The sequence below is a fragment of the Scomber scombrus genome, chromosome 15 (assembly GCF_963691925.1).
Source record: "Scomber scombrus chromosome 15, fScoSco1.1, whole genome shotgun sequence".
Lineage (NCBI taxonomy): Eukaryota > Metazoa > Chordata > Actinopteri > Scombriformes > Scombridae > Scomber > Scomber scombrus.
Genome location: NC_084984.1, coordinates 18,526,175 through 18,543,694, shown reverse-complemented (window position 1 = coordinate 18,543,694; position 17,520 = coordinate 18,526,175). Strand labels below are relative to the sequence as shown.

Here is a 17,520-nt window from a genome sequence, read left to right as displayed (position 1 = left end):
ATATGTGAAAGTCATTGTTAAATCCTGCTTGAAAACATCAGAGAGGTGTGTGCGTGGAGTCCACAGCAAGCCTGTTTGCTTGTGAGGCTGGTGATGTTCAACTGGCATAAATTAATCATCATGGATACTGGCTAGATTAAAGGTGTTAAGGGAGAGCCTTTCTCACATCCTCCCATTGGTGGACCGAGTTGAAGGCTGTTATAGTTCCTAAAGAGCTTTGAAGCAAATATGATGGGCCAGTGAATATATTAACAGTAATCTGTCATATTTGCACACTATCCTTCGAATTGGGAATTGGTGGAACGTACTGTCTTTGCAGAGTGAAGAAGTGCCAGTGAAAATCATAGAATTGATTAGTGTTAACCAGACACCTCTCTGGTTTAGTACTATGGACTTCCCTCTAGAAAGCTGGTATTATGGTTCTCTGAAAATACATGTAACACATACTGTATAATAACTGGCTCACAAGGAAGCCGACATGCATGATCCCAAATCTAAATGATCATCAGCTGACCTAAATGAACCAGCTCCTTTCACGACTTGGGTTTGTAACAAAATCAAATAAATGGCCATGTGAACGTGTGCAAACTTTGTATGTTTGCTGACTGACAGAATAACAAGCATGCAGTGAGTGTAGATTCAGGATCATTCGTCTCTTTGATTTTTATGGGTACCAAAATCTAATTGCACAAAAATCACTAAATATCGGATTTAAAGAAATTGCTACTCCTGAAAGAGGGCCTCTTGTTTATCTAGAGGGGCTATGAGTGTCTCCTTCAACACGCCTAACAGGAAAAAGCATAACAACCCAATCAAAGTGTCTATTCTTTCTATTAGAACACCATCACATTAAATCAATAATATCCTTCTGGGGCTGTAGGGTGGCCAGAAGCTCGGAAATGCTCCTACAGCATATCACCTTTGACACCAACAGGTAAATTAGTCAATGGAAGGAGTGTATTGTCCATGTTGCTCAACCCCACTCAGCAATCAATGGGGCCACAGAAGCCAGGAGACCAGACCCTGCATCTGTATCCCAGAACTATGAGCTTGACTTTTTGCTGAATGAGCAGTGCAGGAAGAACATTGAATTTTGTCCTTCCTCCACCACGGTACAAAAAGTGCTACGGGGTGGCTTCTCCAAACCAAGAGATGGAAAGGGCTGCCTATTATCTTGCATTTCTCAATTGGCTCATATTTGTTTTGTACCTCCTAGCTAGACAAGTAATTGGATAGACAACAGAAAGCTTTTTAAAACTAACCTCTAGCTATGGCCAATGGATTGAGGGCTTTAGGAAAGATAGCTAACCTTCTGGTAAGTTGTCTCCAATGAAACACGGGCAGTCATAAGTTTTATAATGATACCAGTAAAAAGGGACTGTAATGCATCATCTGAAGTTCTGTAGCCATTGTCTTAAACCTCTTGGGTGACAGGAAGTTGGCAGCAGCAGCAGCCACATTCTACCTCTCAGACAGTAACTCATTGTTTTTCCTTTTTGACTACACTGCTAGTTGTACTACTTTTTTGGAGAAAGCTTTAAGAAGTCTGTTATTTAATCAAACACACAATACTACCATCTTACCAATGACAAAGCCCTGTACTGTGGCAGCAGTTCAACTCCATATCACATATGAGGACATGAGGACTGTACTGATGTTGTCAACAAACCTGGGCGCAATAGAGAGTCATTTCTAAGGTTTGTAAGTGATCCTTGACTTTGTTGTCATTACATTGATCTCAAGAAAAGTAGATGTGTAGCATTGTTAGTCAGGCGTTGCAGCGCACTGCCACAGGGTCGAGCGGAGGCGTGTGGGCAGGTTTTTGCTGTAGAACGTAAGCAATGTGAAACAATCAAGAAATAATGTTTTATTGATCTGATTTACCAGATTTCTCGGTACCACTGCTTCCCCTTTTCATTCACTCTTGAGCTCGCTCAACCACAGCTGATCTGTCTCTCTCTTTCTTTCTCTCTTTTGTAAAATGACTTGGGAAGCCAGCAGCAAAGTGTAACTTTACTTTTAACACTATCAAACGAAGAGAAATGTCCTCCCCTCCTCACGGTAACGTCTTTGTACTCTCTCATGGCAGGGTTTTACAGGTGTGAACAGTCTACTGCTGGCTATGATTGGCCACCACAGCATGACATCTGGTTGCTTTTCTCTCAAACGAAGATTCTGGATCAAATTTCTCACTGCAGACCACTGTGGCACCACTGTGGCACCACTTTGGCACCACTCCACACAAAACCCTTGTAGCCTAACTCTACCCCAATTTAAATAAATGGGATGACTGGCGTTTTCATTGTAAAGCCTGATTTGGATCCCTACGGGTACGGAAAGACTCAGCCACATTTGCTAAGTATGTACTTGCGCATTTCAGTACATGGAGATATAGAGCGTCTCAGCCAGCATAGACTTGTCAAAGAGCAAACTTGTATCACTTTGTCAAAAGGTAATCAGTCATTAGCATCATATGTGTAATCTCTAAGTCTGATCATGTAAATTAGTGTTTATTGATTAAGACACTAAATGCATGTGTTAATAGGGATGTAATTACTCTTAAACATTCATGATTGACCCCTTGTGATTTTCTTGCTTGACAGGATCCATTGGGCAGGCACAGAGACAGCCACCCAGTGGTGTGGATACATGAGTGGTGCAGTGCAAGCTGGTCACCGAGCAGCTGTGGAGGTCCTGGCTGAACTCTGCCCCACGACCCTGACCCAAGAGGATCAAGAGGCATTGCAGCACATACAAACATTCAAGGGTTCTGGTCAGAAAACACCATCATCCAAACTCATGTACCTGTCTACCAGCAAGGTTGTGGTCATAGCTCTGACAATAAGTGCTGCTGTCTTACTGGCTCAGCATCAAAATGCACTGCTCAAAGCCAAAACTTCCCTGATGGATGCATTTTCAAAAACTGATATATTCAAATTGTAACATAAACATGTAAAGCAAACAGATGTCACCTAACTGGTTTTGATTTTGGTTTTTTGACAGAATGAGCAGGGAATTGTGCAGGGGCTCTTGTGGAAAGTTGACACTGCCTACACATATCAGATTATTTTTTTCTATTACATGATATTATAATATAGGTACATCATGGTATTAATTAATATGCTATATCAAAATGACTATACATTACATTTATTTTGAATGTACAAATTAAATACAAAGTGAGTTGAGGCATGTTCATTGCCATTGTATTTCTTTGTTTTGCATTATGAAACACTGACTAAGAACATTTAATTACTAATTTTCTTGTTATTTATTAATAAAACGGATTTCAATAATTGCATTTTAATCTCAAAGGGATATATTTACTTTTAGTTTTTTAAGACAGATCTGAAGGTTTTCTACCATTTTAGCTGCAAAATGAGAATAAAACCTCTGCAAGACAACAATTTATTGACTCTGCTTTTTTTTTTTTTTTTAACTTTAAGGATTTACAAATGTCGCAGAAAAATTAATTTCATTTTCTGTAGCCATGCCAACCCCATTGTCTATTGGAGACATTCTCAGTATGAGCAGCATCTTATCTCATTTGCATTTTAATATTTTACAACTGCAAAATTGTGACCATGAATTTAAGTTGTGCTTGTTAGTTTCGGGCTTCAGAGCGATCATATTGCATTTAAACCAGTTTGCAGAGAGAAAATTGACCTTTTCATACTGTATGTCTCGCATTGTTCCCCAGAGAGCCTTAAAACCTGCTAGAGAGGCTTAGAGCCATGCCACACACGTGTTTTGTGCCCACAAAACCACCAACAGACATTTGCATGAGTGTAAGATGGATGAACCAGTCACACAATGACTATGTCCCAGAGAAAGTGATTTAATCGCTTTCACTTGATTGCACGGTTGATTGAAAGCATTTTTGTCATCTCAAACACCCACTGATCACTGGATGCTAGTCTATGACTCCATGGTGGCCACGGCTTGCTATTTGTCTTTGTTATCACTAGCTTGCACTGAATCAACTGCCTGTTCCCCCTGGTTTCATTTAAGCCAGTCCAGGCTGAATCAAAGCCAGCAGCCTGACATCTCTATACATGTGTTTGTTTTTTGTACCATTTGTAGCTGATAGGGGCATTTTGTTCAACAGTCACAAGAGTAATAGTTCTCATGTGGATCTGAGTTTCTGAACATTTCACACATTTCATGTCTTTGAGAGTGAAGTAAAGTGGGTGGGTGCACTTTTAGGGACTCCACAGTGCTGCTGAGGTTCCTTCTTATGGTATGTCATCTCCAGCTTAAGGCATGAATACTTTAATACACCATCTGGGGGACTGGCAGCTTGCCTTGTCAGTTTCTGTTTTGTCATTGTCGTGAGCGCTTATTAGAAGTCTACTGAACTGTTGTGTGAATAAATTATAACACATAGAATGACATAAACTCTATTTTCACAAATTTCTCAGTTTTTCAAGGCCTTGTAATTAAACCTGAATGCTTACTATCAGAATATTTTTTTTCCAAGCTTCAGAATTGTGTTAATTTCATTCTGCATTAGAAGCACATCAATGGAAAGCAGCTAACAGCCTTCCATATAATACAAATGTATACCATAATATGGAGGAACAAATTGTGTTATGTTGAATCAGGAAGGAAGAAAGTTTTGATTGATTATGTGATGATCCCCAACAGGGGTGCACAATTAATCAATATTCAATCACTACCTCAATTCAGGCCCTATTATGACTTAATGTCTATGTTCTGACTCCTGTCAGTCTGAATAATGTTAGGGCCCCCCTAGTGGCACATCAGGGTTTTACACCAAATAAAAGGTCTGACTTGAGAAGTGACCAGCATAACAGATGCAGACTGTGCTACACCTCAGTGGTTGTTGTCTGAACCTTGGAGTAGATCCATCAGTAAGTCTGGCTGATTTTTAGCTCAGTTAAGTTAAGTTTAAGGTGGTTAAAAGTGCATTGAAGTTGAAAACCCCTTTATCCTTTAGTTGATAAACAATGCTTACAATGCTAAAGCTAACAGGGTTGTAGCTAGTAGCATAGCAAATTTGTTTCATTGTCAAGCATGTTGTATTTTATGTTTATACAGTGTGAACCATTGCCGGTTTACTGTGTTTATGCTGTTATTTACCTGTGAGAGGATACTGTTAAAAAAGATGTGTTTGCCTTAGTTAATATTGTGTTACTTACCTGATTTGTAACCTGAAAAAGGAAAAAGAAAGTGTGACCAGAGTTGTTGCATATATTTAATTTCAATTGTAACATTCTGTATATTTCATTGTGTTGCAGTTTTACAAATAAGAAAGGTCTCAGAAGATTTCAGTAAACAGCTCTCAACCTGGAATCAAGTCTACGGGGTCTTTGTTGTTAGCTATCTGTCTACAATACAGCTCACGTGTTATCCAGGACAGAATAGTCTATGTGACAGTGATGCTGCTGTTTTTTGCAGAGAAATCCATTGTATCTAAACAAACATCACCTAACTGCTTCCTAAGCTGTATGAACAAATGACAAATGTGGGTTTCTCTGCATGACAACCTGTGCACAGGAAGAGGAAGCATCAGTGTAAGGAATCAATGTAAATAAATCCAAGGTATATGGAGAGACAGCAGAGTACAGTGAAGTAGGAGAACAAGCTTTGCTTTAGTGACAACAGATGAAACATTGTAAAAAGTCTCCTTTCATTTCAGGTTTGCTCTGTGTTTTGGGCCACTGGTTACATCTGACAACACGTGAGTATTGGTTACAATTTGTATAATTGTATGTTTTCACCACTTTTTCACTGTTTTCACAACTGTTTTATGGGGTACACATCAGGCAAACTAGTTATTCTTGAATTAATCGTTTTATGCAAAAAAGTGCCCTTAAGAATTGTGGTCAGAAATCATGATGTCAGTTCTTATCATTTTAACCAGAATTGTGCAGCCCTACTAAATGTAAATGTAAATATATATGTCAATATAGCACTCGATTGAACATGAAGAGGGGAAATCAGCATTTTCACTATGGTCCTCTACTCTGTACTGTTCACTGTGTTTTTGTGTGCTGTTTTTTGCTGCCTTTTTTATTTATTGATTTATTTATATTTTTTACATATCCAACAAAATATTTCTAGTAAAATCTTTAAGTAACTTCTGCTGGAATTATTATAGTCTCTGTAAACACCTGCAGTAGCACTTGTCTTAGTGTTTGCCTTCAGATATCATCAACTTTACAAATTGCAGTGCAGTGTAATAACTATCTGTGACCATAAACAACTGTTTTACAATTAAAACCAGAACATATGTTCTTAAGCATATGTGCTTGCAGTCATACTATATGTTTTGCATGACTAGATATGTTACAAGTACTTATGATGAAAAGAGTCACGTTATATATATTTCAGCAGCCCTGGAGTGAATACTGCCTTTGTGAAGCTTATAATGTTCACTTTAAATCATGTCAGTAAGGGGTTGATTCAACTCTGGCAATTGTGTTTACACAGCATTTTATGTATTTTATGGTATTGTTATGCAAATATTTCATCAAGTGCAGTTCAGTTAATGTTGGCAAGCGTTTGCTTACGTCCTCTGCTCCTCTTTGCTTTGCCAAAGCAGCTTTAACATACGTCATGAATGCTAATTCTGTTTTGAAAACGTAATGAGTCATTTTTGCAGCTGCCTTTTCAGCTGTGAATTAGTTACTATTAAGTTAAAGAGAAACTTCTTTATTTTTCAATCTGGACCCTTTTTTCTCATCTTTTTGTGTCTAAGTGACTAGGACAACAATTAATGAAATTTGTCCAGTATTGAGCCAACAGCCACTAAAAGAGCTGCAATGTACGAGTTGAGTTGTTGTTGAAATCAGCTAAATATTCGGCCATGACCTTGAAAGTCTTTTAGATAACACTTTGTCCGTGTTTAGACTAAATCACGCATTGCAGCACATGCCACAGCGTTGAAGGGAAGTGCGTAGGGCTGTGAGCATGTTTATATGTGCTCTAGACACGGCTGTCAGAGAAGAAGAAATGTTTTATCAATCTGATTTACCAGCTTTCTCAATGCCACTGCTTACTATCTTCATTCATTCTATAGCATGCTCGACCACAGCTGCTCTCTCTTGTCTTTTTTAAAAAGGGTTTGGAAACTAACAGCAAAGTCTAACTTTACTATTAACATTATCAAATGATAGAAATGTCCTCTCTTCCTCCCCCTAACAACTTTGTGCTCCCTCATGGCAGGGTTTTACAGCTCTTATCAGTCTGATAATCATCTGTGATTGGCAACCGCAGCATGACATGTGGTTGCATTTTTCCAAAAGTTGACTCTGGATCAACTCTCTCTCTCTCTGCAGGCTGGTGCAGCGCCACTGCAGCCAAAACCTTCACAACTTAAAGTTTTACCTAAATATATATCTTTTTAGGACCACTCACCTCTCAAGATATTCCAGAACAAGATTTCTCCTTGAGCGAGACTTGGTGATCAGATCGGATAAAGTGAAAGGTAAGAAAAACATGTTCTAATCTAATGCTATTGCCCCATTAGATTACATTGCGGCCTGTTTTGTGATTGCTGACTGCAGGGCTCTCACTCAGTACTGGACCCATTTCAAAAATGGCTGACCCCATTAGTCACTTATATACAAAAAGATGGGAAAATACCATCCAGGATGAAAAATATCCAAGTTTGCCTTTAAAGTCTTTAAAAGCAAACTTAAAAACTTCATCAAGTCCATACTGCATGATTCTGCAGCATGAATTTGCATCCAATGCCAGTGATTAACACTGTGTTCTTTATGTAGTGAGGAAAAATGAATAGTGTAGAAATCCTTGGGCTGATGGCGTGTAACACATCCAACCAACAATTAATGCTGTTTTTTTTTCTTAATAAACCATGACCATAATCTTTTAGCCGTCTATCCTTTATGATAAGGACATGCAACAAATTCTCAAATTTGAGAAGCTGAACCCAGAATGTACTGCTTGAAAAAGGGCTTGAAAACACTATTAATCGATTAGTTGCTAAATAATTTTTTCCTCATCCGCATTAAATTACATTCCACATCATAATCATAAAAGCCAGTTGCACAATTCTAATCTGTTAAGTTCAATACAATAAAACTCACAAGTGAACGACAAAGCCGATTTGTCGGATAGTAGACTGTGTCCATTCTTGGAGATATAACTGCATGACCCAGCCTTTCAACGAAAACATCCCAGAAAAAGTGATTTAATCGCTATCACTTGATTGCACAGCCGATTGAAAGGATTTTTGTCGGCCCCCATTTCTCTTCAAAGCCCAGCGATCATTGAACAGAAGTCTGGTGCCATGGCTCGCCATTAATCTTTGTTATCATTAGCCTGCACTTGATCAACTGCCTGTTCCCCCAGCTTCATTTCAAGCCAGTCCAGCTTGAATCAAGAACATCTGTATATACAACGCATGATACTATATAACGTCTCAACACCATAACAAATCTGACAAGCATTGTCACTTTCCATATGGGGGACATTCATAAAACAACTGCATGAGCAATATGTTTTATAAATAGCCTCAGATGCTGCTGAACAAGACGATATAACCAGACTGCCAGGCGTTCAAAGGCATTCAGACCAAACTAGAACTAACATTAATGAATACACATCAAGCAACAACACACCCCAGAAAGGAGAACACAGATTGCCTATGCATTCACAACACACCACTATCTTATTACATCCACGATTCAGCACCAAGGACAAAGACAATGTTGACAGATGCTGATGTGAGCCGTGTACAAATGAATCTACAGCACAACAGAAGCACAGCGATGCCAGGAGTTAACAATGATCTTTTCAGTCATTAGTACATATGCGAGTGAGTCATGGTTCTATGGTGTACAGTGAAAAAGGGAAAACAAGTTTTTCACATGTGGCAGTCTGGGAAACTGAAAGTTAGACTCAGAGCATGCTTGAATGTAGTGAAGGATCGTTTGACCCTGGGCAGTGCTGCAGTAACTGCTGGGAGAACCATGTGCACCAGCATCTGTCTTGATAGTGAATTCCAACCTGTAAGTACCATAAAATCACAATGTTGAGGATAAATGGACCTGTAAAAGACGCTCTTGAGATGAAACCCAGAAGTGATGTCTTGGGAAAAGCAGCGGGCGGGAGTGGAAGAGCCGGACAGTTAATGACCTCCACCTGTCCGCCGCTGGTCGCTTAAGTGTTAGCCTCAGTTATGGCTAAAGTGTGCAAATTTTCTCAATTTTCCTGCACTACCCAATGAATCCAAACCGCTCCCTCAAGTGCTTCCCTCACCTTATTGCTGGTGTGGTCAGGAAAAAATGTATTTTTAATGTCAGTTTTTGACACTACCCTGCTAGTGAACTCAGTTAAGATGCACCATCCACTTATTACCTGTGTGGAAAAAACTCTGACATTCTGCTTCCACCAGGAGATTTAAATATTTTATCATATTTATTCATTATTTATGCATCTACAATGTTTATGACTTCTATTTTTTACATTATGATTAAGTATCTTGTTCTAATTAGTTAATCATTTTTGCGAGAGCACAATTAAGCCCATTGAGGTGATATTGAGGATGGGAAGCCACAAACAAAATAATTAGCCTATTGTTTCTATGGATCTGATGGTCTAGTGCACTTCATTTAGGCTCGTTTTCATCTTATAAATACAAACAAATACAATGGCAGCAACACAAATGAGTTACATTAAGTTCAATAACAATTAGCAGTACGTGTTCAATTTAATAAAGGTCTGGTAATTATTCCCACAAGTGATATTTGAACACAACATAGAGGGTTAAACAAGAGCTGATAGTTGCTGCTTGAATTTCTGGTGCATCAGTCACATTTCCTAAAATGACTGTTTGTAATGTGGCAAGAGGAAATCAGCAGAAAACAAATGGAATTGGCAAAGAGGAGTGATTCATGAAAATAAACCGATGGCTGTGTCCTGATCACCACTATTGATTTTTTTTTTTTTTTTTTTGCATGGGCTTCTTTTATTCTCTTTGAAACCATATTGAATATTATCCAGATGCCCAAAGAACACCTGCAGAACGATTAGTTAATTTCACAGATTTGGAAGTGTAGATTATAATACAATTTAATTATAATGTGATTGAGCTTGTTGACATCTTTGCAGTTTTTTTTTTAGCTCGATGTTCTGTGAAAATGTGAGATATTTTAAGAAATGTTTATTAACTAGTGTGAAGTTTTCACAGTATTAAAGGATTGAATAAATGAGTAGGAAAACATAATGAAGATGTAGATGTTTAAATGCAGGAATACCGGATGACATAATTAAGCAATCAACATTCTCTGCGCCATACCGAGCGGATCCAGCTGAACTTGAACAAGATGACGAAAGATGAGAAGCGACTTTGAAAAGAGGGTTCAAAGGATACTCACAAGCACTGAATGGTTTCATGAGAAGAAAAATGAAATATGGCCTTTGCTTTCATTAGATCTCAACCCAGCCAAACAGCTAGGGAGATTTCTGAGTGACATGCTCAACAGTGCTCTCCACAACACCCAATTGATGGAATATCTTTCAGAAGAGTGCTGCTTATCCCTCAAGTAGAGCCAGAGACTCAGAGAACATACACCATGAAGTGCTAAAACTGTTATTGAGGATCGTGGTGGCCGAACACCTTTATATGTACTGTATTGTAGGTTATACCCTTTCATTTGTCAGCCATCTGTATACATATATCATACTGCATACATGCTGAAGGGGTGCTAGAAGCTCCTTGTGGGAGATCATCACCAAATGTGCGAACAGGTTGTGATGCATACTCTCATCTCTTCACTCATGTATATAGTATGCTTCATTTTAGATCAGTGGTCTCCAACCCTGCTCCTGGAGAGCTACTGCCCTGCATGTTTTAGGTATCTCCTCACTCTAACTCGTTATCAAGCAGCTGAGGCTCGTCAAAGGGCTTGATAACGAGTTGATTATTAGAATCAGGTGTGTTAGAGTGAGGAGATACCTAAAACATGCAGGGCAGTAGCTCTCCAGGAGCAGGGTTGGAGACCACTGTTTTAGATCATATTTATTTATGGCTTGCTATGGACTGGTGACCTTATAAGTCTGCATCGCTCCCAGCCAGCTGCAAGCCTGAGCGGGAGTATTCCGAGAACGGATGGATTGATAGATTTTTATTTTCTCATTCCCTCATGAATTAATGCCACTATGAAGTGCTGAGAACACTGAGAAGCAGTATAAACTCTTTTTTTTTTATGCACAAGAAATGCAAAAACAAAACAGAAGTTCTCCAAGTTGTAAACAAACCAGTCAATTATTTATTTATATCTTTATTTTTAATTATCTGCTACATTTGGCTGTTTTGAATAGGCCATCACACTGAAGAGTAGTTGACTTGTCTTCTTTCCAGGATTTTCTCCATATGAGCATTCAAAAATAGGTTTAGTAACCACTCAGTCATTTGGCTCAAGGTTAGATCTTTTTGAAAGCAGAATTTCGAAAAATAAAGAGTACAAGAGGGAGAGACAGAGTGAGTGAGGCTTCATTTACTGCACAAACTTTTTTTTAAAAATGAATGTAATTAAAAGTAGGATATTGCTTGGAAAACACAGTTAATCCCTAATTCTCACTTGCAAAACTATGCTGGGGATATAGGATTTTGGAACCCCTTTGTATTGTCTGTAATAGCCTATTACATTTTATGGGCTTGTTGTTACTTCACAGGATTCAGTCCTGGGTCTGATTTATCCTTAATATGCCTCCCTCAGGAGACAAAACCCATTGATTCCAATGTGCTAGGTAACTTATCATTGCTATAATGGACAATACCCAGCTCTCTGTCTCCTTAAACCTTTCAGATTTTAGCAAATAATCAATTGTGTAAAATTTCTTGGTTAACATTGCACAGTGGGTGGCACAAAATATCATGCAGGGAAGGTTACATGGGATTCTCACTGTATAAGGGCTGATATTATTTATGTGCTGAATAAAAATGTGTTTGGTAAAAAATCAACAAAGTACTGATAAACATTATTTTCGGTTAGCATATTAGCACATCTTAAAAGTAAATTTTTTCCCCCCCTGAAACATCTGGATACAAGCATCCACTTCTGCATCTCTTTGCACCCAGAGGTGAAACTCTTCTCACACCATCATTAGTTTCCTGTTCGTGTCTTGTCAACAGCTGCTGCAGAACAGTGATTCTCAGCTTTTGGAGATGACGTGACCTCACCCTGACATTTCACTCCGTTCACCGGCTCCCAGTTCGATTCTGAGTTGACTGTAGGGTTTCTTCTGCTTGTTTTGAAGGCTTTAAATGGGCTGGATGGCACGGACGTTTTAGGTCAGTTCATAGAAAGCACTTAGTGATTCCACAGAGAGCTCAAGCTTTTGAGGTTGCAAGCCCTGGACTGTGGAAGAACCCTCAATGAATCAAATCTGCAAAAACTCTTTTTATCCTCAAGCATTCTTATGCAAGTTTGTATAGCTGTAAATGCACTTATGTTTGTGTTATGCATTTATGATGAGTTGTTTTGCAACACTGGTGTATCAATTGTATTCTGTTTATTATTTTACAGCATTCTGATTGCCCATGGGTGTTTTCAACTTTGATTTATTGATAAACTTGACTTCATTTGGACTTAGCCACCAGAACTAGTGTTTTGTTTTGGAACTATGTGGAATAAATAATATGCAGTGTTTTTATGAAAACTTTTCTTGCATATTTTAATATTTCTAGACTTATTTTAAACATCCTAGTCTCTCTTGAGAAATTCAGAAGTTAATCGAGTCAATGTTTGAATCACTTTGTAATAAGAGGAATGCTCCAGATAGCCATTATTCTGGAGAGCAACATAAATATCACAGGACACATACAACAGTCATACATGCACATGGTTGCACAAATCTATCCAGAACCACAGTCCAGTCCTTTGAAATGGATGCTAACCTCAACCGTTCATGTACCATCCAATCAGCAGCAAACATTCCAGGCATCTGCTAATAAGACAAAGATGATGGTACATTCAGTCAATTTGTTTACTTTGGTCATTACAGGCTCAATATATATCCAGCATGAGATGATGATGCTATAGTATGAATCACTTGTTATTTGATGCATTCATGCATTTCAACCATGAATTAGATAATTTTCAGGGCCTAAGATACAATATTACAACGGTATGTTTTAACCACACTTCTAATTAATTCCATCAGCTCATACCATGACCTGCCTTCAACTGCTATAGTTAAGCTTTTTTATTTTTAAATTCACTTGATACAGCAGTACAGAAATATGCAAAGAGCACTCTGTTGGACAAAATCATTAGAAACAGAGGTAAAGATTATTGCGGTTGATGCTTCTCTAATTCTGCAGTGGAAGCGTGATATTAGGGTCCAGATATAGCCTGCCAACTGTGCAGGAATGTTTTGTGGAGGGAAAAATATATAAATAAATCCCGGTAGGGGACTCTGCAGTGGACCACTGGTCGCGTCACCTTGTCGCCTCTAACACCACTCCAGGCTGGAAGCTGAGATTTCCTGCCTTTTCTGTCAGTTTTCCCTAAATAGGGATTTTATCATGAGCTGAGACGCAGGAGATCACTGCAGGCTGGCGTGTGCTGGCTACTAATTTTTGCTCTAATATTGCTCTCATCTCATGTGCTGCTTTTATATCGGTATTGATTGGGAGTAAATACCTTGTCACAGATGTAAATACATAGGTTTATTTTTTTTGTTCTGGTTATTGCTTTCTTTGCAGACTCTTATGTGAAGTAGGGAATATTGCATATTTGCTTTGAGAATGTAAACACAACTTGCTTGCAGCCCACTCACATAATTATTCTCCTGTATTACTGGCCTTGTGGGAAAATCAGTACACCTCGTCATATATAAATATATATATACTGTATATGCAAGAGAAAGTAAAAAATTTTCTGCTTTAAGCAAACATTAGAAAAATATTAGCTTGCTTTTCTGCTCTTCTCATAATTCTATATAAACTGCTTAGCTCCTGCTCAGTCGGTTCATGCTGCTACTCAACTCTGCTGCACTTATTTCCAACCCATAAGCTCACACCCATGTACCTATGGTCATCTGCAGCTTGACAACGCCACACTGGCATTTCATAAAAAGAGTCTTCTCCGTGGAATGAATTTCTCATTTTAATATCCGTAGCTGATAATTATCGGCCGCGTAGCTGACGTGCATATCTGCTGCTGCACATCAGGCGGATTGCTGTGTTCGGATTTATCTATCATTTTTGATTGTATAGATAGTGAAGTCCCTGCAGTAGTTGGACATGTTTTTTTCTTTTCTTTTTTGGGTAGTGGCCGCTTGCTGTGCTGAATTTGGTGTATTGGTATTTGGTCACCAACTCTCAACATACTACTTTGAATCCAAATAATAATATTTCTTATGAGTTGGGTAAATGAAATAGTTTCTTTTTATTGCATTTTTATTTAATTTCTTCCCATAGTCCGGATTTGTTTATACTGGAACTGCTTTAAACGCCAACATGGAAGGAGTACACAGCACACTTTATCTCATCATAGCCTAGTTGCTGGGCTCTGGAAGAGGTTGCAGATGTGTGCTTTGATGAATGCTGGGGTTTGGGACATGCTTTATGGTGCTGCACTGTCAGATGATAAATATTTCCTTCGTTGCCATGATGGCACTGTATGCTCATCCTGGTTTGAGATCAGGAAAAAAACAAAAACAGGAAGAGGAGAAAGCATGAGAACAGCAGTTGGCGATGATGGTATCAGAGATGATCTCAATGAGAACCCCGCAGTCCCCCCAAGTCAGGAGCAGATGGCTGAAGCAGATCATCTGTTGAATGCCACTCCTGGTGTAGGCTTGCGAAAGCAGTGATGTGACTGTTTTGAAGGAAAAAAATGGTGCTTGAATAAAGAGTCACCATTTGTTCAGTGATGGGAGTTTGGCGTTTCAGCTTCTAACTCCATTTCTCTGGAGCAGTCGCCATCTTAATTACTCCGACAGTCGTAATTAAAGAGAAAGCCACCCGGTGAGCTGCAAGTCCACGCTGGAGATTATACAAGGTTATGAGTGATTAGGAGTCATTCCTAGAGACGCGTCTGCACCGCTGTGAAAAAGAAATCAGCCTCCTGAATGAAACTTCAGATTCGAGTGTCAAATCAAATTATCATGGCTTACATAAAAAGAATGATTTGGATGGTGAGTCAGCCTTTTGTGAGAATAGGCAAAGTTATTAGTGGCACATTTATTTGAAACGAAGACCAGGAGAAGGAGGAGGAGGAGGAGGAGGAGGAGGAGGGGGTGGTAAGGGAATCAAAGGGTTGTTTTGCTGTTTTCATTCAGGCCTTTGCCAATTAGAAAAAAATCTTCTAAGGGATGAAATATATATACATCAAGGCTTCTAGGGCTGCTCATCATGTTCGCTATTTTCTCTTGCTTCGAAATTGTCTGCCTGAGCTTTTCCTTAGGACATGTCAGTATTTTCAGAACATTTTTAAAAGTGATAAATGCTGATTTTCATGTGTGATATATGGTTTCTACATTCTGATGCATTTTTGGGAGCTTTAGTGGCAAAAACACATCTGTCATGTCATTGTAAAAGTATGTCATTGTTCCTTTGTCTGAGTTTGACTTTTTTATGGTAACCTACTGGCTATAGGCTTGTTTCTTCATGTCTTTGCTTCAGATATGAATCACGCACTTTTAAAACAAGCCCTTCATCACCCGGGCCAAGATAGCAGATAGAAGCCATGTCTAAAAGTTACGTTGTTTATAGTGTCATAGCGGCAACTTGATGAATCAGTGTATTTTGCTTATAGTTTAACATCTTTTTCCTGGGGCCCTTCTGTGGAAGTGTTTTAGACTGCCAACTGTTTGGACTTGGGTCAACGGGGAGCCCGAGCCGCATGAATTATGCATGGCGTCTGCTCTCAGGCATACAGCCCTGTCTGTGCTGCCACTGCACATGCAGAGCCAGAGATGGAAGACTGAGTTACAGAGATCATAGAGAACAGCGGTGGATAAGACAGATACACAGAAAGGAAAGAGGAGAACATGGAACTACAGTGGATTATACCGACCACAGAGATGTACAATATGCATGACATGGAGAAAAAAAAGGAAGATATTTGAGGAGTGAGTTAACTCAGTCTTTCTCATGTACCACCACTACAGCTACCAATTATTTTCTCTCTCAATTAATTTAATTAGTTTTTTTTTTTTTAAGGTTAGGGTTAGGATTTAGGTTAGGGTTAGAGTTAGGGTTTCCACTTATTATGTAACACAATAAACAATAAATAGTGTCATTTTATGTGCCCAGGTTTGGAGATGTCCATCTCTTGGGGTTTCTTATGCTACCCAGCACCAGTTGAAGTAAATTGAATTCCCCTCAGACTACTGAAAAAATCCCATTTGACAAATTCTACAGGAAAGTGTATTTTGAGAAACAATGTCCCAGTTACTCAGGATAATCCACAGACTCTGTTGTCAGCACTGTTTCTGGAACTAAATGTCATTTTTTAATTGTTTGAGCACCACAAACAAAAGTCCAACCGCCCCCGCTCTATGGGGATGACAGCTTGAAATCTCAAAGATGAAACTCTCCAAACCTTGACACACATGTATGCTCAGTTGTCAGTTTATTACAGCGAGCACATCAGGCTGAAACTAATGCAGTCTTTTTCCAACAGCCCTGCAATAATACTGTCAAGAATGTTCGTTTGCCCCAAATACAGGCGCCAGAGTCCAAATCTGAAACTATCTGCATGGCCACACACACTATGAAGAATAAGGAAAAGGAAAAAACAACAACATCTGTAATAGAGATGATGAAGAGAAGCAACCCATATGAATAATGTGAAGAGACTGGAATGGGGTGGGGGGAGGCAGAGAGGGGGAGGAGGGGGTTAGGTAGGGAGGAGAACGTGAAAATAACACAGGAAGCGTCGGGCAGATTGGCCATCTGGACCTCTGAGCTGACAGCTTGACATGTACCAAGTGCAGCGAACGTGGAAAAAATTCAATACACAGAGCCCCCCCCCCCCCCCCCCCCCCCTCCTGCCCCCCTCTTGAGATATACAACTCATTACATAAGAAGCGTAATTAGAGGGCCGGTGGGGCACAGCAGTGAGTGTCACCGTGAACAGAACGGTCGAACGGTCGAGATCAATGTTCTGCTCTCTAAATTAATGAGGCTAACGTTGATGTGACAGCCTCGTCACCGCAGATCTGTGGGCGACGGGGCGGATTTCAAGGTGTGTGGATGAAAAACTGCAGAGCGGGGTACGAGCTTATTAAATTGCAGTGAACAGCGAGCTCACACATACACACGCACACATAATCAGAAAAATGCTCAATACACCCATAAAGCTTGAAGACAAAAAAGATGATTAATGAATATTTTAATTTGACCAATTCATATTGCTCACCAATAAAGTCATTATTTTCATTATAAAACATACTGTTGAAAGTGAACAAAGAATACAGCTGCTTACTAAATATCAACAAATTCAAGGAGGAGGAGAGGGGAGGGGGGGAAGCAGAAATTTACAATAGAAAATTACCATTTTTCAGTGTAGAAAG

The 17,520-nt window shown here is 39.2% G+C and overlaps 2 protein-coding genes across 2 annotated transcripts in view; one reads left to right on the top strand and one right to left on the bottom strand.

The window, feature by feature from the left end:
- The window catches only part of si:ch211-127i16.2 (probable flavin-containing monoamine oxidase A), a 43,536-nt gene extending 40,135 nt beyond the window's left edge, over nucleotides 1-3,401 (top strand). The window contains exon 12 of the mRNA XM_062435269.1: nucleotides 2,604-3,401. Within this exon, the coding sequence (XP_062291253.1) occupies nucleotides 2,604-2,943 (340 nt within the window). The 3' untranslated portion in view covers nucleotides 2,944-3,401. The remainder of the gene's footprint in view (nucleotides 1-2,603) is intronic.
- Nucleotides 1-17,520, bottom strand: part of LOC133994936 (leucine-rich repeat transmembrane neuronal protein 4-like) — a 933,350-nt gene that overhangs the window by 814,904 nt on the left and 100,926 nt on the right. The window lies entirely within an intron of this gene.